The sequence below is a fragment of the Brassica rapa genome, chromosome A08, assembly GCF_000309985.2.
Source record: "Brassica rapa cultivar Chiifu-401-42 chromosome A08, CAAS_Brap_v3.01, whole genome shotgun sequence".
Lineage (NCBI taxonomy): Eukaryota > Viridiplantae > Streptophyta > Magnoliopsida > Brassicales > Brassicaceae > Brassica > Brassica rapa.
Window position 1 is genome coordinate 1,752,366 of NC_024802.2, and position 20,506 is coordinate 1,772,871.

At 31.5% G+C, this 20,506-nt stretch overlaps 3 protein-coding genes across 4 annotated transcripts; 2 read left to right on the top strand and 1 right to left on the bottom strand.

Annotated features, from left to right (window-relative positions):
• Nucleotides 1-98: 98 nt before the first annotated feature.
• LOC103832822 (auxin-responsive protein IAA18) lies at nt 99-2,381 on the bottom strand. Its single transcript, XM_009108914.3, has 5 exons — nt 1,464-2,381; nt 852-1,144; nt 642-774; nt 463-530; nt 99-373 (listed from the first exon to the last, which is right to left on the bottom strand). Exons 1-5 carry the CDS (start codon nt 1,745-1,747, stop codon nt 339-341), a joined length of 813 nt encoding a protein of 270 aa, XP_009107162.1. The 5' UTR covers nt 1,748-2,381; the 3' UTR covers nt 99-338.
• Nucleotides 2,382-10,749: 8,368 nt separating this feature from the next.
• On the top strand, nt 10,750-19,112 carry LOC103832824 (lysM domain receptor-like kinase 3). Of its 2 annotated transcripts, none has more exons than XM_033276493.1 (11): nt 10,750-13,453; nt 13,760-13,843; nt 13,948-14,244; nt 14,316-14,461; nt 14,812-14,901; nt 14,991-15,096; nt 15,178-15,329; nt 15,418-15,515; nt 15,594-15,741; nt 15,813-15,920; nt 18,936-19,112. In XM_033276493.1, the coding sequence occupies exons 1-11, from the start codon at nt 12,721-12,723 to the stop codon at nt 19,095-19,097; spliced, it is 2,124 nt and encodes a 707-aa protein (XP_033132384.1). In that variant the 5' UTR covers nt 10,750-12,720; the 3' UTR covers nt 19,098-19,112. The 2 variants fall into 2 exon arrangements, with proteins under 2 accessions (XP_033132384.1, XP_009107164.1); XM_009108916.3 differs by lacking the exon at nt 18,936-19,112 and adding an exon at nt 16,029-16,426 and having other exon boundaries at nt 12,281-13,453.
• Nucleotides 16,672-18,900, top strand: LOC103832823 (RING-H2 finger protein ATL1). Its single transcript, XM_033276535.1, has one exon. It carries the CDS (start codon nt 17,932-17,934, stop codon nt 18,289-18,291), a length of 360 nt encoding a protein of 119 aa, XP_033132426.1. The 5' UTR covers nt 16,672-17,931; the 3' UTR covers nt 18,292-18,900.
• Nucleotides 19,113-20,506: the final 1,394 nt, after the last annotated feature.

Consider the following 20,506-nt stretch of genomic DNA (forward strand, 5'->3'; position numbering starts at 1 on the left):
AGAGATAGGTAGCTACAATATTTAATAAAATTGATGTTCTTAAAGTGTTTGTTAAGTGCGGCTAATCATGATCCAAAGCTCTAAAAAAGTACAATGACTAAAAGAATCTGTAATATACTCCCAAGAACCAAAATCATCTTTTTCATTGTCTGATCTCGAGTTTCATTAAAACTCATCTATGACATTTTCATAAGTCAAAAGAACATGTACCAAAACCAGAATGTACTACATAAGACTTGAATTAGAAACACTTTTCAAAGACCAATACTCATCAGAGTTCAAAAGTTAAAAGCAAAATAATCACATCTCTGCTTCTTTAAGGTGCAAAAGTTCTTTCTTCAGCTTCCCATGTTCTCTTGCTTACCATTTGCATCTAGAAAATTAAAAAGAAAATATATATAGTTTCACATAAAGAGTCACAAGATAAGCTAAAATGTTTTCAAATGGAAAAATTACACTTACATGTCAGTGCTGAAGAAATCTCAGAGGTTTTGATCACACGCAGCCTCTTCACCGAAGATACAAACATACTGTCACAACAAAACAAAAGTCAAAAACTTACGCTTTACCAAACAAAGATTCTTTAGTTTGTTATTGACCAAAGTAATGATTAGATAATTGTTGTTACAAAAGATTCTTACTGCCATGGGACATCTCCTACAAGCATCTTGTCTCCTTCATTGTCCTCATAAGTAAGAGTATATTCTCCATTCCCATCCAATAATCCAGTGATTGGTTTCTCCTCTTTTCCAAATGATAATGATTCTCTTTGAGCTAATAACATCAGAAAAAAGAACATTAATCACAAAAGTGCCCTCTATGATTTTATAAAAGTGAAAGAGCAAATTTACCTGCAAGAAGACCCCTAAAGAGCTTGTCCACCGTGAGAGACAACTGCTCATAGCTATCATGCGCACTGAGATCTACTTTACGACCAATGGGAACACCGTACATGTTGATCTTCACGAACAAGCCTCCTTGCCTCTTTGGTTCCTTTGTCTTCTCTCGGCCGTTATCATCATCACACTTTTGGTTTTTTAGGACGGAGGTGGACTCGTTTCCAAGCTTTGAAGAGCTTCCATTAGCTAAATTCTTCCTGAAGGATCGAACGGGAGGCCAACCCACCACTGGACCAGGAGCATTTCTTTAACACAAGACATCAAAGAAAGTAAGAAACATGTTCCAAAACAGAGCCAGTACTATGAATAATCTGAAAAAAAAAATGAAACTAAGGCAGCAAAACGACAAAAACAGATAATACAAAAGTGTGATGATCTTAAGCAGACATGAAATAAACTTGATAATCAAACTTGCACATGTGTGAAGTAAAAACTTTGAGATCTAATCTTTAAGCAGACATGAAAAAATAGTTTTTGATTGGTTAACTTCAAGTAAATGTCAAAAGGATACAAAACAGATAAAAACAAAAATAAGAGACGTAAAAAAATAAAATGGTTTTAAACCTTTTCTGAGATGTGGGTTTGTTGGTGGTGATGGAAGGAGAGAAGTGGTGGTTGCCAGCGAGAGAGAGGATAGATTTGTCTTTTGGTTCTTTCTTGATGCGTCGTATCAACGATGAACCATCTTCGTCTTCATCTTCACCAGGTGGTCCAAGCTTTAGCTCAAGATTCTTCTCTTCCGTGTTGTAAACAGAGGCTTTCTCATGGTGAAACCAATTTCTTCTCCCTTGTGGAATCAAATGGAGCAGCTTTGGTGATATTTCACCGTTTCTTGAAGAACCCTCCATTAGTTTTTTACAGAAACTTGCGTTCTTTGACCAAAAAGAAAGAAAGAGAGTTCGACAAGCAAAGAGTTGTCTACAACTTGTTCACGCAAAAAGAACAAAAGTTTTGTTTAAAACCCATCAGAACCCATAACTTGAAAATCGTCAAAATGAAAACTTTTCTTGTCTTTATTCTGGTCAGAGCAAAGAGAAAACCTCTGTAACTCACAAAACCCTTAAAAACAGAGGAGAGAGAAAGAGAGAGGAGATGAAATGATGTGAGAAGCTAGAGAGGTGGAGTAGTGGGTCTTTTTATACAAATCAAAGCTTTGGTTTTGTAAATAAAAAAAATGTAAACTTTTTGGTGGGTTCTTCTCTGCCCTTTACTTCACTTTATTCTCTCTCTCTCTTTCTAGATTCTCAAAAGGGAGGAGATTTTTGGGAATACGGCGAAAAGGGAGAACAGAGGCAAAGTCAGAAGGAGAGACAGTGATTAAACCAGAGGAAAAGCAAAAGGGATCAAAACCACAACGTTAATAAAACAAGAGACCAAGAAAAAAAAAACAGTAAATATATTACTATTAAAAGGAATTTATTGGTGTGAAACACACGCAATCTTCTTCTCTCTCTCTTATAGCCGGAGGGTGGTTAGCGTGCTGCTTTGTTTTTATAACCCCTATAGGCATCTTTTTATCACCCCCTCTCATATTTTCTACAATATTTATAAACCAAATATTTATTAATTTGTGGTTCTCGCTTGGTACCGTGAATCGGAGGTTCAGGTATGTTAAGTTTGGTTTCGTTGTATTGGTCACTGCATCGCTCACTCTCTTTTGTGTTTGTGTGGGTTTCGGTAAGAGTTTCGACTGTTTCAATGGCTAGCCGACTTTCTTCTTTTTCTTTGTCTAAGATTGTTTATGGGTTTAGATATAGGAGTGTAATTTTATCTAGTGATCATTGTAGTTGTTATGTGTTGTTCGTTGTTTGGGTTTTAGGGCATCTCTAACCACTAACTCTATTTTAGTGTCAAAACCACACTATTTTAGTGTAATTTCAACACTAAAATCAAAGTCATCTCCAACCATAACACTAAATTTCACACTAAAACTATTTTATAATATTATATGTATTAAGTTTTTTATTTATTATTTATTTAATTGAATGTTTTAGTAATAAAATAAGTGAATAGTGTTTTAATGAGATGAATAGTGTTTTAGTGTGGTGAATAGTGTCACACCAAATTTGGTGTCAAATTTTAGTGTTACACTAAAATAGTGTGATTTTTGCAGTTCCATTGGAGAGGATTTAGTGTAAAAATCACACTAAAATAGTGTTTTGCAGTCCCATTGGAGATGGCCTTAGATTCTTTTTTATGGGTTAAGTTTTTGGGGATTTTAAGATATTTTCGCCGGTTTGGATTCCACCTTTGTATGTTTCTCAGTTTTATAAATCAAATTCAGATGGAAAAAAAATAGAAAGTGGTTATTTAATCACCAATTAATTATGCAAGTAGACCTATGCCAACATGTTTATTACTAGCTCTAAGGATTACTAGTAAATACGAACAATAAAAACTGTTGTCCAAAAAAAAAAAAGTATAAAGACTGAAAGGAAAATAATTGACTTTTCAATTATAAAAAACGGTTGCTGTAAAAAAGGAATGGATGTTTCTATAATTTTTTATTATTATAAAAAATTATACTTCATTTTCCAAATTATCTTTATTTTCTCCTATAATTAAAAAATAGATATGGACTTTTACTTCAATGTGTTCTTATATAATAAGATTGAAGTAAAAGTCCATATATTATAAAGAACAATGAGGCTAACTGTTATTTCTATTATAAAGAAATGCTTCTTATTACCTATATATATGTTTTCTGTTAATAAAATAAAATTTTGAAACAAAATTAACTAAAAGGTAAGAGAATTAAAATCATATTTTGTTTGAGAAAAATTTCAAAAAATTAAGAAACTCTTAATTTATCTGTTATTGTATTAATAGTTTTATTTTTTTAAGTCATTGTATTTATAGTTATATTCCTATTTTTAGTATTCTTATTTAATATTCAGTTTTATAATCAGCTTGTATTATTATATAAATAAGATATTAGCTATTCTACTATTTTTACTAGGTAAAGAACCCGTGCGATGTCGTACGAAAACTCATTTTATAAAAATAAATATGATTTATTTTATAAAATAACATTTTATTAAAAATGTTTACAACTGTTTTTGAGAAAATATATTCATTACAAAATTATCTTGTATACAACTATATTCTTTTATTGAAAATACTAAAAATCTATGTTTTATATTCTTGGTTGTAATATAATTAGAAATATGTCAATACCAAACAAGATATATGCTTCATTATCCGTTTAACTAAGTTATTTAAGAATTTCTTAAATTTGTTATTACCTGTTATTGATAGCAATAATATATGATAAGACAATATCCTTTGTAGGATAAAACAATCAAATTTGCATTCTATTATTGGCTAATATACATGATTAATAACTAAAATTTTGCGTATTTATATTTTTCTTCAAGATATTTGATAATCAATTAAAAATGTATCTCTTTTTTATTTCACTACTTATTTAGTTTTAATTATGATTTGTCAATATTACGACTTCTCATAAAGAATTAAAGATTGCAATGGTCAACAACCAAACATAACACATTAAAAATATGTTGCAAATTTTAGAACAAAAAGACACATCTTTAGACAATAAGATAACTGTTTAAAAATCTATGCAACTCTTAAAATGAAAAGAGATGTTATTAAAAAGACATATCGTTAGACATTTTGACAACCACTTAAAAACCAATGCAACTTTTAAGATAAAAATGCAAATCTTTAAACATTTTTGATTAATGTTATTAGTATTTTTTTTCATTTTTAGTGGTAAGAATCGATATTTGAAGATATACATGCCTCAGATTTTTCTGTACTTAAATTAGCACATGATTAAAAAAAATGTAATACGATATCCGGTAATTCAATATTGAATAGATTCTTATTCGTTCACGAACATATACAGTTTCATTTGTTTTAAAGATTGTTCATGAGATTTGTTTAAATCACAATGTAAGTAATTTAGCATTAACGTACATCGATCATCTTAAGAGAAAAAAGCATTTAATGATAAGGTACCGTCCGATCAAATATGTCACTCTCGATCGTAATGATTTATGTGTCTGCCACTGTTTTCTTTTTCATTAAAAACATACTTTCTGGAAATTGAGTAGTGTATAGAAAAGTATAATATGAAATGAAAACATACCACATTACGGTTTCACATGTTGGTGTCAATAAAAATACTATTAAGAGGCACGACGTTTAAAAACGATTAAATCGGTATGTGCAGTTAATGGTTAACCGGTTTGACGCCGGTTTGACGCCGGTTTGATTGTGAATAGCCGTAAATGGAACTCAGAGAAGGAATTTTTGCAACCTTTACTTCATTTATTTTTTTTGAAAAATCTGACTGGACAGAACACTATAACAAAACTAAGTGTTGTGTTTTGCTTAAGATTCCATGAAACATAGACGTATTGTATATGACATCTGATGTCATCGTACAGTTACGAGTTACGACAACAAAAATGTTAAAAATAGTAATTAAGGGTTAGTGTGTGTTTGTTATGTGGTCAAGTGTCCATATGGTTAAGGAACATGTAAATGTATAGAATTTTATTAATTTAAAATGCTATATATAAAAAACATGTTAAATTTAAAATGTTTCTGCTGCATTTTAAGAATAGGTAATTTGTGTTATGAAATATTAACACAGTAAAAATGATTATGTTATGAAATATTAACTTAATATAAATTAAGAGAAACATGAATAAGAAATAAAAAAAATTTGTTTAAATTTTTTCTTTGAGATCTTTGTGGATCAATTGAAAAGTGAATCTCTTTCTCTTTTTTTTTTATGGTTACTTTTTTTGTTATGATTTTCCAATACACACAGCTCCGCAACTCTTTAAATAGAGAGTTAAAAGTTGCAATGATTAATAACCAAGCATTGCAATGGTTAGTAAGAATTGTAATTGTTAACATCAAACGGTGAAACAGTTCATCACCAAAGGTTACAATTATGAATAGTTGCAATGGTTTATCATAGTTGCAATAGTTCATATCTAAAGACTACAATCACCAATAGTTGCATAGTTTATATATATATATTATAAAATATTTAATTTATCCAAAAACTAAATTATCTGAATATTTATAGATAATTTTAATATTCTCTAAATGTATAAAATAGATAGGAAATGAAAAAAATATAACTCATTAAAAAATATGCATATTTTAGGATTAAAATATTTATCCTCAGCAATTTTGAGAATCCTTAAAAATTATCCAGTTCTTAAGATGAAAATAACATCCTTAGACAAAAAATAACTTTTAAAACTTATTGTAATTTTTTACATGAAAATACATTTTTATAAAAAGGCACCTTTTATACATTTTAATAATATCTTAAAACAAATGAAATGTTTTGATTGAAAAGATACAACTTTCAAAACTAATACATTTAAAATAAAAAGAATGAAAACATTCCAATAAATGTGAAAGGATGCAACTTTTCATCTTAAACATTGCATTAGTTCTTATAGATTGTGAAAATATATAAAGATGTGTTTTTCATAAAAATATGTTGTTTCATAAAATTCATACGAATAATCATAATTTTTTATATTTTAATTAGTTATTTAAAATATCACCTTTATAATGGTAATATAAAACTTTTTAAACAAAACATCAATGACGTATGGAATATGGATAGCCTCAGATTATTTGCACATCATATTTGCAAAGTTGCGTTTTCACATATAACGTATGGAATATGGATAGCCTCAAATTAGATTTTATAGATAAGCTTCAACAATTGTCATCTCATTTTATCAAAAAATAAACACTATCTCACCAATATAATAATTTAAAAAATCTCCTTATCCTTTGCTATTATACCCTTTTAAAAAGTAGTTTACATTTCTTTTCAACCTTTCTCGATTAGTAAAAATTTTATTTTGAGAAATGTACGTCAAAGACTATTTATAGATTTTAAAAATCTATTTGAATAGTCACGACTCTTCAATTTAAATAGTCACGACTCTTCAATTTAAATAGTCACGATTCTTCAATTTGAATAGTCACATTCTTTCAATTTAAAGGTAGTTATTTTGAAAAGATACTTATAAGAATAGTCACAACTTTTCATTTTCTAAAAGATAATTATATGAATTTTTAGAAAAGACACAACCTTCTAACATTGAATTTTTTGAAAAGACACAACCCTTCTTGACACCTTTTAGAAAAGACACAACCTTTCAACATAAGTGAGATTCACAACATTTGGAATTAATTAGGATTGCTATTATCAGTAGATTAAGTTGGTAACAAAGCGAAATTCATACTTTTGAGTTAATCAAATTAAATTGAAGACTAAAAAATTAAATTGAAGGCTAATAAGATATCAGTCGCTTTCTTACCATCACACGAATGACACATATACAAAAAATCAAGAAAATAATCGATTAGTTTGTTCGATGTTTTCACATGAAATAAAAACAATAATTACTGTCCTGCGCTAATTAGGCTTTTTGGTTTCAACGTATCGGGAGTCTATAGTGAACACTGAACAATTTGGACATGATTCTCACACGTGTGGAATTTAGGTCAAGCAAGGGAGGGCAATTTTGTAGTTTAATTGAATGGATTAGTCACTGGTGATTTCTTTGTCCCTGTATACGCTCTCACATTTCTTCCTAAATCAACTAATATGCAGACACAAGACTGACATTCAGTCTTTATCATGGTTCCGTATCCATTTGACTCGTTTTTATTATTCTGTCGTTAAAAAAATGTTTTAGAAAAAAGTTTAAACCATTATCAAACGTTATTTTAAAACGTTATGCGAGCGTCGCATGATGCCAAAAACACCGACATTGTTCATCTAGGAGTTGGAAGCTCAAATTGCGTTTGTGTTTCATCATCATATTGCAAACCGAGCGTTTGGTAGATCGACCGTTTAAATTTTGTAATGATCATGTTATTTCTTTACGGAGTCCACGTGGCATATAGCCGTGTAGACAGAGACTAGAAAGAGGGGAAATGACCGAATCTCTGACCTTGACAGTACTTTCTTCTCTCTATCTGGACGGTAGACAAAAGCTGTACAGTTTCGATTTAAAGATATCAGGTTTAATCGCAACCGTAGAACTTCAAATACCGCTGCAAGCAACGGCTATGATTATTACGGTACACCCAATAATACAAAGATAGCCGACTCCAGAAAAAAACAAGAAAGAAAAAGGAACAAAACAAATCGTTGATTAAATGTCAAATCTAAGAGAGAGCAAATAGTAGTGGTAAATTGATACACTTCGCAGATATTCATGGTCTGATAAAGGCTCTAGGTATATTTGGTTTACTTATGGTTTGGTCGGTGTCATTTACTGCTGGTTTTAGGTTAGTTAGTGGCTCGTTGGTTCAATCTGGTCGAGTGACCTTCATTTCTTGACGTTCAAATTTGAGGGAAAGGATAATATTTGCAAAACTTTTTTTTTGATTCATGAAACTCAAAATCTGAAACTATACCATACTCTTCATAACCACTTTAGTCTTTAGAAACAAATGTACACAGCACCATTGATAATGAATTTTCATCTGCATAGCGACTTTTTTTACCTCTAATATTTATTCATTAAGTTTTGAATCCCAAACTTGAAAGTACATATACAGTATTGATTGTTGTGTTCTTGATCAACACTTAAGTAGATATCAATGCTTATTCATATATTATGTTGAAACCAGTTAAAGATCAAGCATCTTAAAGACCAAGCATCTCATGTGTATTCTGAATTTCTATTTTACAAATGGTTGGTTGTCAATGGTTTTTCTATTCGACCATGGGCCTAAAACGATATTGTTTTTTTTTGTAAAAGACCTAAAACGATATTGTTTTTGTGACATTACAGTTTATCACGAACTACTTTTAAAATGAAAAATTAGAACCTTTTTTTGAAAAAGAAAAATTAGAACTTAATAATTATGTTAAGGTGAGTAACTTTATTGTGATGATAGTCAGAAGTATCAAGCCAACGAAAAGGTGATGGTTCTCAAGCACAACTCTTATAAAAAGGGAAAATCTTTCTTTTATTTTGTCCAAAAGCCATCGTGGGGATATAAAAATGTAAAGACTTAAGAAAAATTAATCATTGAAGATGAACAACAATTAAAATAATGTATCCCAAAAGAATAAGTTAATTATGTTTTCATTAAAGGGGTCTAAGAACCAAATATTATAAAGTTCGGCTAATGGTCCATGGACTACCAAAAAAAAGGCCCAAATAGTGATCAAAGCCATAAAAATGTATTATCCTAGACTTGGACCGTTCCATAAAATGGCAAGATTGACGTTGAGATTAAAAACTGTGAATTTGTTTTTTATTTTGTTATAATGTTGTGGGCCACAAAGAAAACTATATCAGTTAATCATCATTTTTTTTCTCTGTCAATAAAGTATTTTACGAAGATTTTGTTAGCCTATATCAGCGGAAGATATTGTTGAGGCAATTGAGAGACCTTCTCTGTGGCCGTCACTCCAATATGAGGCTGAAGAGATCAAAAATGAGCTGAAGGCTTTCGAAGCGTGGGAGTTAAGGATTGGAGGTCTAGAAGCGGTTAGAAGTGTTTCTTTCATTGCACATAGTGTGCGTAGCTTAGGTATGATGCAGTCGTATGTGGCTGCAGGTCATCCTCGTTGGTTGGATCAAGTTTTTGCAAATGAAAGGAACTCTTCTGCCGGCTAACTGAAGTGACGGTTTTTTTGGATCTGGCCTTATGGAGATTTTTCCTTTTGGTTGACTGCTAACTGATTTTTTGGTGATGGTGCATCCTGTTGTAGATGGCCGTTTGGCTTTGTTGTAAACGTTCGGAAGTTCTATAATATTTCAATTTGGGTAAAACAAAAAAAAAAAAATTAGTAACTCCGTGTGTTGTGAATAATATACAACGTTTGTTTACGAGCTATTATTATTTGCTTTTGTAATGTTTTCGCGTAAAAAAATTAATGACCAATTTGATTTTACTGTTTAAAAAGTTCTAACTGATTCATGACTGGACTGACTGGTCTAATCCACTTAAAATTGTGTTCTTGAGAAGATAGGTAGTAGAGTTGCTGATCATTTTTCTCTGAGATTATGATTGAAGAGGGCGATCATGGAACTGGACTGCGGTTTTAGCCTGTAGAAAACTGTCGGAGAATGGTAGTGGGCCAAAATTTTCTAGAACTTTTTTGGGATGGGTCAAAGCGGACCATGCGGAATTACAAGGACACATGTTATTTTTTTCTATATTTTTTGTGTACACAAAAAATGAGAGAGAGAAAAAATGAAAAGTAGATGATTTATGTGACTTTTTCCCCCAAAAAAACGAGAGAAGTTCCAGCGTGATACGAACTCCGACGATCATGATTTGAACTCTGGCGATGATGATTCGAACTTCGACGATGATGATTTGAGCTTCAATAGTATTTTAATTTGGTGTTCTTTTTTTATTTACTTTGGGATTGGTAGCTTTGATTTGATATTTGATTTTATTTAATTTTTGGATTCATCAAACTAAAACATTGGTTATGAACTTATGAATTATAAGCTACTGAAAAACATCGTTTGCAATTATCTTTAATTGGAAAGTGTGACAAAATTAACTAGAAATATTGTTTTGAATAACAAATAAGCAAATCAATGACTGATAAATCATGTACAGTTCAGTCGAAGACCTGAATCATGTTCCAGAATGGCTTAAAACGTTTTGGATGGCCTAAAGCATTTTGTGCGTGTATTATCATATGTCTCGCGGACCGATCCGCAAAGGCTTGTACATATAGCAGGATAGATTTGGGCAGCCATTTTAGAGACCGCGGTCCATGCGGAGCTGACCCGCTGTGCTGCTTGAAGACAATTCGGCTGCGGTTCGAGACGGGACGGGACAACCTGTTTGTCATCTCTAATTATGATTCATTCGTTTCTTTGATGCTGTTAATTTTTATTTTGTTTATGCACGTGTTGTATAATTGTAAAACACAATGTTGAAAAAACGTAGTAGAAATCTAAGCCATCATGTACATTTAAGCTGATACGAAGAACATGCGTAAATTGGTTTACTTCTAATTATTGATAATGAGATGAAATACGAACTTTACATTTTTTTATCCAGTCATCGTTTAGATTTATCCTTTGTTCTATTGGTTCTGAAAGAATTTCGATCTCTATTAGTTTTCGACTCCGATAGAAAATGTGTTTCTTGCCGGTTTAAGTGTCTAATATTTATAATTCACCTGATTTAAGATAATCTTCATATGACAAAAAGAAACCTCAATCACAACATGTGTCCACAACGTGATCTTGGAGGTGTGGTGGGACATAACCTAAGTGTCTTTTGTCAGTAACAGCTCATTGCTCTCTGTACCTTCTTTTAACGCACTGCTTGCTAAAAAGCTTATTTATATTTATTTTGTCAAAACACATTGCTAAACTTTAGTTAATAAATATTATTTTCTCACCTAATCCGTCTTTTATTTGGGTATTATCTTACTTCGGATAAATAAAGCAAAAATCTTCAAAACTTTTGCTTAATTAATCCATTTCTATATGTTCTCTTTTTCTTATAACAACCCGTTTCTATGTTGACAAATTCTTTCATATTTTCCATGAATATCCATTTTTTGCAGATATTAGTCATTTTCTACCAAACAGCCCTTTCCGCATGTCATCTATTTTTCAACAGAGCAATAGATTTTCTTAGATCTGGATTTTACTGTGTGCAGTCAGTGTTATTAATGCGGTGCCTAATATATCAATTATTATAGTAGTATTAATTATTAAATTAAAATGCTATTTACAAACTATACACAAAACAGAAAGTACTATTAGATATTAGAATTTAGTAGTACAGGGAAGTATCTTAAGATTATACAAAACCAAATATTCTTAGAACATAGTCACTACACTCTCTTTTTCTTGATCGTAGTTTTAGAAGAACAAAAACTGTTTCATAGAGAAATATGTTTTACACTCCAATGTATAACATTTTCTTTTCGATGTTAGAAATCAAAAATAGATCAGGTATTGCCAGCTCTTGTTTTAAAAATGGTTAAATTTGAAAAACTTATAGAGAGTTTTTGCTAAATGAACAAGTACAGAAAATGTTACAAAAAATAAAAAGAATAAGTACAGAAAATACATTAGAATAACACAAAAAAATTTTATTACAAAAATGGTACATAAGAAAGAAGATAATCAAAATATTCTTCGTTAAAAAAAAATAAATATATAAATTATAGGATTAATTAGTTAAGAATTAGGATTAGAATTTTTAGGGACGAAGATTTAAGATTTAAGGAGAGATAAGAGTTTAGAGTTTAGAATTTAGTATTTAGAACTTAAAATTTAAAATAAATTTTAATTAAATATTTATATTTTAAAAAAAATATTTATATTAAATGTAGTTCGATTTTTTACTCTTAATAAAGACTATTATGATCATTTTCTTTTTTTGGTCAAAATGATCATTTTCTTTTGTATGTGCTGTTTTGTGATAATTTTTTTTTGTTTGTTTCTTTTGAAAATTGCCAATAAGTATAAACACTCTTAAATAATAATTGGAAAAGATGAAAACTGGTAAAGAAATTTTAAGATTTTTTACCCCACAACAAATTTAGAAACTTTAGGTTTAATTCTTTGGTCTTGAAACATCAACTGTAGCTAATCATCCTCAACTTCGGACAATAGTATAAATCCACATTAGTGTTAGGTATTAAACCAACACCAAACCTAATTAAATACTCGAAAATGTCTAACCACTTTACAAAAGTGTATAAAAGAAATTAAAATTATTTATTTTGGACACTTTCTAAGATTTTTTTATTTTCAAAGATCTTTTTAGTCCGACAAGAGAGTGTGAGCTTCACTCTTCTCCCATGTCTGAGATTTCATCTGATCTCAACTTCTTTCTCACATCTCCATTAACAAAACCAATCAAAACCCATTTCGATTCACCACTCACTTTCATCAAATCAAGATCCTTTCTTCTCAAATCCCTTCTTTCGATGAATCTCTCAGCTTCCAGTTTCTTGATTCTTCTTTCCTTCTTCTTCATCTTACCGAATCTCTCCTCCTCGAAGCCAGTGAACTGCACCGACACTTCCCGTCTCTGTACTTCCTTCCTCGCTTTCAAACCGAACCAAAACCAAACCTTCTCCATAATCCAAAGCATGTTCGACGCATTACCATCAGACATAACCGCAGATTCTACCGGAGAAGACGAGGGAGGAGGTTACATCTACGTCAAGAAGAACTGCTCTTGTCTCACCACGACTCCTCATCAGTACGCAACGAACACGACATTCACAATCAGACAGAACCGTGGCTACGTCTACGATGCTGTCGTCTCTGCTTACTCTGGTCTCGCGTTCCCACCGAACACTACTAGAGCATCTAGTGCCGGCGCGGTTGTCTCTGTGCAGCTTCTATGTGGCTGCTCGAGTGGTCTCTGGAACTACCTTATGAGCTACGTGACGGTCTCTGGAGACAGTGTTCAATCTCTCTCGAGCCGGTTCGGTGTTAGTATGGATCGAATCGAGCAGGTTAACGGAATCTTGAATCCTGATAATGTCACAACCGGAGATCTCATTTTCATCCCTCTTGATTCTGGTAAAGAATCTTCAATTTGATTAGGCATTGGTATTTCGGGTATCGGTTCGGTTTTGGGTTTTTCAGTTTTGGTTTAGGAAATTCGGTGTGGTTTTGGTTTGATTATTTAGATTCGGCTTGGGTAATAAGGTTGGGATCCGGCTAACATCCGAGATAATTTTGGGTCTAATTCAGTTCAGTTCTGGTTTTCCGGTTAATTCGGGTTTAAAAATCGGATAATTCAGGTTTTTGGAGTTACATTATCATATCTTTTTAGGTTTTAAGACAAAACAGTTGAATGATCTTGTCCTTGTCGTCTTGTTTAAGTGCCTGGAGTGCCTTATGAGGCAAGGAAGATAAACCCCCCTGCTCCTTCTCCTTCTCCTGTTTTAACCAATAGCAACATCTCAGGTTTTGATTTAATGACTCTTTTGTCTTAATCTGTGAATCTCGGAGTTTCTATTTTTAGTATCATGAGACTCACATTTATATATGTTTCCCAATTTGGAAAAAAGCTGCTGACCAGGTGAATCACACTTCAAAGGGAGGTCATGTCCCTTATATATGGATTGTTGGTGGTCTTACAGTTGTGCTTGCGCTTCTTGTGATGTGTATACTTGTGTGTATCTGTTTGAGATCATCTAGTTGCGGATCGAGTGATGAAGATGGTAATGAACACAACTTCCAAATCCTTAGAAAGTCCAGTTTCTTCTGCGGGTCTAGTCGGTATAACTGCTGCGGATCCAGGGATTTTAGACCGACAAACGGTGAAGAAACTCAGAGCCATCATCAAGCTGTTGCAATTCCTAAAGGTGTATTTTTTTTTTGTTTCATCATCTATGGTTTCTCCTTAATAACTGTTTTTTCTTTTATATGTATGTAGCTCTTGGTGATGGAGTGTTTGAGATAGAGAAGCCTATGGTGTTTACATATGAAGAAATCTGTGCGGCTACAGATGGATTCTCTGATTCTAATCTTCTTGGTCATGGAAATTATGGTTCAGTATACTTTGGTCTACTTAGAGAACAGGTTTGTGCCTTAAGTTGCATCTTCATATGCTGTGTTCTTTGACTTCAAAACTTATATAGATATAACGAAAAATATTATTATTTTATTTTTAAGTGTTTACAATCGGCATATTTAATACTCAAGTATTATAGGCACAAATTTATTTTTCAACTAGCCATTAAATACAAAAGTTAAAGATTAAATTAGTCGACCATTAAAAAATAGACGAAGTGTAGATTTCTATTCATAACAATTAGTTGGAGAATAAATTCTCGAGCAATACTTGAGTATTAAAGATGTTGATTGCAAATACTTGAGAAATAAAAATCTCATTTTCCTTGCCTTTCACATTTGATTAAACTTTATCACAGGAAGTTGCTGTGAAAAGGATGACAGCTACAAAAACTAAAGAGTTTGCAGCAGAGATGAAAGTTCTTTGCAAAGTTCATCATTCAAACCTGGTAATCCCCCCATGCTGTGTATTAGTCTTCTTTATGCTATCTAAATCATTAGAGATTATGACTTTTGGGTTTGCTTTTTATTGTCAAAGGTAGAGCTGATTGGTTATGCTGCAACCAATGACGAGCTTTTCGTAGTGTATGAGTATGTGCAAAAGGGAATGCTGAAAAACCACTTGCATGATCCTCAGAGCAAAGGTAAAGAGGCTAATACCAACAAGACATAACGAGAGCATGAATGATAATATTGATATATTATATTTATTAATGTCCTTGAAGGTAATACCCCACTGTCTTGGATAATGAGGAATCAGATTGCACTTGACGCAGCAAGAGGCTTGGAATACATTCATGAACATACTAAAACTCATTATGTTCATAGAGATATCAAGACGAGCAATATTTTACTCGATGAGGCGTTCAGGGCTAAGGTCTGAGTCTTGATTATCATGAATCCATTACATGTTATGATCCTTATACATGACAATTGAGTTGATCTTATCTTTGTTCCTGTCTTAGATATCAGATTTTGGACTTGCAAAACTTGTCGAGCAAACTGGAGAGGGTGAAATTTCTGTTACTAAAGTTGTTGGTACATATGGTTATCTTGCACCAGAGTAAGCAATTTTAAAACCTGAAGCTACATTTCGAAGTTTTCATACAAGAACACTTTAGTGATTTCTTATTCTCAACAGATATCTAAGTGATGGTCGTGCCACCTCGAAAAGTGATGTTTATGCCTTTGGTGTTGTTCTTTTTGAGATTATTTCTGGAAGAGAAGCTGTTATTAGAACAGAGGCAATGGGAACTAAGAATCCAGAAAGACGTCCATTGGCATCTATTGTAAGATCTTGGAGTTTTAAATCATTACACTTCTTTGATGCAACATTCATTCCTAAAGCAATTTTTTGTAGATGTTAGCGGCGCTTAAGAACTCACCGGACTCCATGAACATGTTGAGTTTGAAGGAGTTTGTCGATCCCAACATGATGGATTTATACCCACACGATTGTTTGTTTAAGGTAAACTAAGAAATTAAATGCTAAAAAAAAAGAAATTAAATGCTTAGTAGTTTGAAAAAACATAAACCATATGATTTTTTTACATTGCGCATTAATTTTTGTGGACAGATTGCAATGTTAGCAAAGCAATGCGTGGATGATGATCCGATTCTAAGACCAAACATGAAGCAAGTTGTTATATCGCTTTCCCAGATACTCTTGTCTTCCATTGAATGGGAAGCTACACTTGCGGGAAACAGCCAAGTCTTTAGTGGTCTTGTCCAAGGAAGATGAAAAAACAATGAAATCTTGAGAGTTAAGACCCTTTGTATTGTTTAGTAATCACCATGGTCTAGAGGAATGATCAATCACAGTCTAGCTAAGTAGTTAGTTATAGAGACAAATCTCTTTCATCTTGCTTTACATGTCTCAATATGATTATTATTCTTTTGGAGAATAAGTGAAGAGATGTATGCGTTTATATGCTTGATATGTTGCAATCTAATAAGCAAAACACCACTTTAATTTCTCACAATAGATTGATGATGATCCTTACCTGTCTTAGATCTCAGATGCAGAAGATAAAACCATGGCTGCAATCTAAAGGATTTGCTTGGTGTTGGCCCATGTGTAAATTATCAGTCATGCTGATTTTTTATGACGTTTTGATCAAATTCTTTTGCTTCGTCTTCACACAATGTTAATGGATCAATAATCTTATTCAGCATGGGTACGTTCAGTTTCGTTAGTCTGAATATGAATATAGTAGTATAGTACTGTTCTTTTCAGTTCAACCAAAAAAACTTCTTCAACCCAGTGTACTCAATGATAAGTATCTCCTCACATCTTTTATTTTGTAACTTTTTTATTTGTAGATGATGTCATTCAACTATTTATGCATGTGGTATATTATTGATGAAAACTTTTGGTCAAAGGTTGAATCAAACTCAAGAAAACAGTTGAATTTGGTAGTTTTTATACTGGATATTTTTAGTTATGTTGACTAACTTTAACTAGTTATATACTATTGGAATTTTAAAACAATTCATATATTTTGAATACTTCTGTTAATTTTCAATAGTTTTTTTATATCTAAGTGATTTCAGACATTTGACATAATCCGATCCTGACCAATCTCAGAGAATTGAATCAAACTGAACCCAACCCAACTTGAAAAAAAAAGCATATGAGAATAAGACATGAAGAGTTTGATAATTTCATATCAATTTTTTTTAACTCGATACTTTTGAATATTTTAAGATAATCTGGATGTTTATTTGGATCTGAACAGTTTAGATACTTTTGAATACTTTCAAATAGTTTGGATATTTTAAGTGATCTCAAGTATTATATAAAATCTGATCAAAACCTAAACTATATAAAATAGAAACACACGAAAACTGAAAATACATAAATAGTTGAACTTTTAAACATAGAACTTAAAATCCGAAAATTTGGAAAACCCTATCTGAATCACTAGGAGCTCAGTTGACGTGTGTAAATATAGTTGCAGGGACGTGTAGGGTTTGTATTTTTTCAAAAATTTCGAAATTGTACCTCTTTTGGGACTAGAAAATTCTGCAGTATTTTTGATTAAATATTTAAACCCAGAGTCGGCTAGCTCTTGGAACGTGAGGGAGGAGCAAAAAATTAGGTCCATCTTTTTTTCCATTTTTATTCTATAATAAAGGTCCTTTTGTAGCAAAGGATCTATACATATGCATAAATTAGTCAACCATATATATTATGTCAAGGTCCATCAAAATTTTGAGCCGGGCCTGTGTAAACCGTGATTACATTATTTGCGTAGACATTTAATTAGTTACTTGTTTATATGATATGCATATGATAATGCTAAATCTCACAAGGATAACAACATGATTAGGATTCCAAAAAATAAGGGAAAAAGGAAAACAAAACTCCACCCTGGTATAGGAAGTCTGATATAAAATTCCAAATACTTTTATTTATAACTGAAAATTTATTTTTCGATATTTCTTTTGGTAGTAACAAGCAAAAACTTAGCCAGAGGATGGATGATATTGATATAGCTATCCTTGAGCTCACCATCTTCATGTTCATGATCATATGTTGTTGCTGTTGCTGTCGTACTGGTCCCGTTGAGTTACCTCCCCAGTTAATCGACAAAACTCCACAGACTCAACAAGACATTGAAACCGGACAGATAAAGGGCATACTGTTCAAAGATATCAAAGAGAAAGAAGAAGAAGAAGGGTGTGGTAAACGTTGTTGTCCAATTTGTTTGGAAGAGTACGAGGATGATCATGAGATTAGGCGTTTGGAGAAGTGTAGACATGTGTTTCATCGTTTTTGCATTGATTCTTGGCTTCAACAGAAACAAAACTGTCCAAGTTGTCGTCGTTCTGTTTGATTTTATTAACAAAGTAAATACCAGAGATTAGATCTTGTAACTTTTATTACTCATTGAAGAAGACTATCAATAGTTTACATTAAAACGTTCTAGTCGAAGGTTGAAAAGATAAATTCAAGTTAACTTTGAAGCTATTTTTTTTTTTATATTAGGGCAAGAAACAAAGAAACTGCATGGACTATAGGACTCTTTAGTGATTTCTTCTTCTCAACAGATATCTAAGTGACGGCCGTGCCACCTCAACAAGCGATGTTTATGCCTTTGGTGTTGTTCTTTAATTTTGAGATTGTTTGTGGAAGAGAAGTTGTTATAAGAACAGAGACAGTGGGAACAAAGAATCCAGAAAGACGTCCATTGGCGTCTATTGTAAGTTCTTGGAGTTTACACAATACTGAACCTTTACACTTCTTTGATGCAACATTTATTTCTAAATCATTGTTTGTTGTTGTTGTAGATGTTAGCGCTAAGGAACTCACCAGACTCTATGAACATGTGTTTGAAGGAGTTTATCGATCCCAACATGATGGATTTATACCCGCATGACTGTTTGTTCAAGGTGATACTAAGAAATGAAATGCTTAGTAGTTTGAACAATGTAGTAACCATATGATTTTTTACATTAGGCATCATTTTCCTGTGGACAGATTGCAATGCTGGCAAAGCAATGCGTGGATGATGATCCTATAGATGAGAGTTTTTATCAAGAACTTTTAATTACTCTTTTTCTTTATTTAAATTCTAAATATCATGTGAGAATCTACAAATATGAGAAATTCTTGGGTTCACCCCCTAGGGTGAACCTCTAGATTCACCAACCAATAGTGTTTGAGTATTTGATATTTGATATCTTTTAAAAAAGGAAACAAAATTGAATTTTCAAATTAGATTATATTTTTAAAATAAAATAATAAAAATACATAAAAATAGTTACAAAAAATAAATTAATTAATATTGTTAAGTTTTCAGCAAAATACTAAACCCTATACCCTAAATCCTAAACCCTAAACCTTAAACGTTAAACCTTAAATTTTGGATAAACTCTAAACGTTAAAAAATCTTAAACCTTAAATCATACATTAAAAAATAAATTTTAATAACACTAAACCCTAAACCCTAAATCCTAATCACTAAACCCTAAACCCTTAGGTAAACAATGAACCCTTGGATAAATCATAAACTTTAGGGTTTAATTTTAAATATTTTTGATTTAGAGTTTATGATTTATCCAAGGGTTCAAGGTTTATCCAAGGGTTCAGAGTTTATCCAAAGGTTTAGGGTTTAGTGATTAGGGTTTAGGGTTTAGTGTTATTAAGATTTAGTTTTTAATGTATGATTTAGGGTTTAAATTTTTCCAATGGTTTACGGTTTGTTTATCCAAGATTTAAGGTGTATAATTTAGGGTTTGGAGTTTAGGATTTAGGGTATAGAATTTAGTATTTTTCTAAAGGTTTAACAATATATATATATATTTTTGTAACAATTTTTATGTATTTTTATTGTTTTATTTTAAAAATATAATCTTATTTGGAAATTCAATTTTGTTTCCTTTTTAAAAAGATATCAAATATCAAATACTCAAACACTATTGGTTGGTGAATCTAGAGGTTCACCCCTTAGGGTGAATCCAAGAATTTCTCATATTTAAACCGTGTTTACATATTTTGCGTAGTTAGTTACCTATTAATATGATACTAGGATAAGACCCGCGCCTTGCGCGGGATTAAGTTATTATTTTTATTATATTTTGGAGAATGAAACAATAGTTTGGTTTCATTTGGATTAGGGGTGTTCAATCCAGATATCGGGTTGGTTTTGGTTCGGTTCGGTTTTTTTCGGTATTTCGGTTAGTAAAATATAACTACTATTCTAAATCCATATTTGCTTTGACTTTAGTCTTTCACATATTTTTGAAAGATTTCAGCTGGACGGCTAAATTGATCAGCCAATCTTGTTGCTTTAAATCATTAGTATTTATATATATATATTATTTAGTTTGAATATTTATTAAATAAAAATTCATATGTGTTATATTTTTATGATCATTTGTAACTTATTATAACAAAAAAATAATCTATTGATCACAAAATTTTCAGAGTGGAAATCTTCAAATTTCTAATAATATATAGACGTTTTGAAAAATTCAAAATATAACATATAAGAAAAAATATAAATGTTTTTATTATATATTTAATGTGATTTTTGAATATCTTTCAAT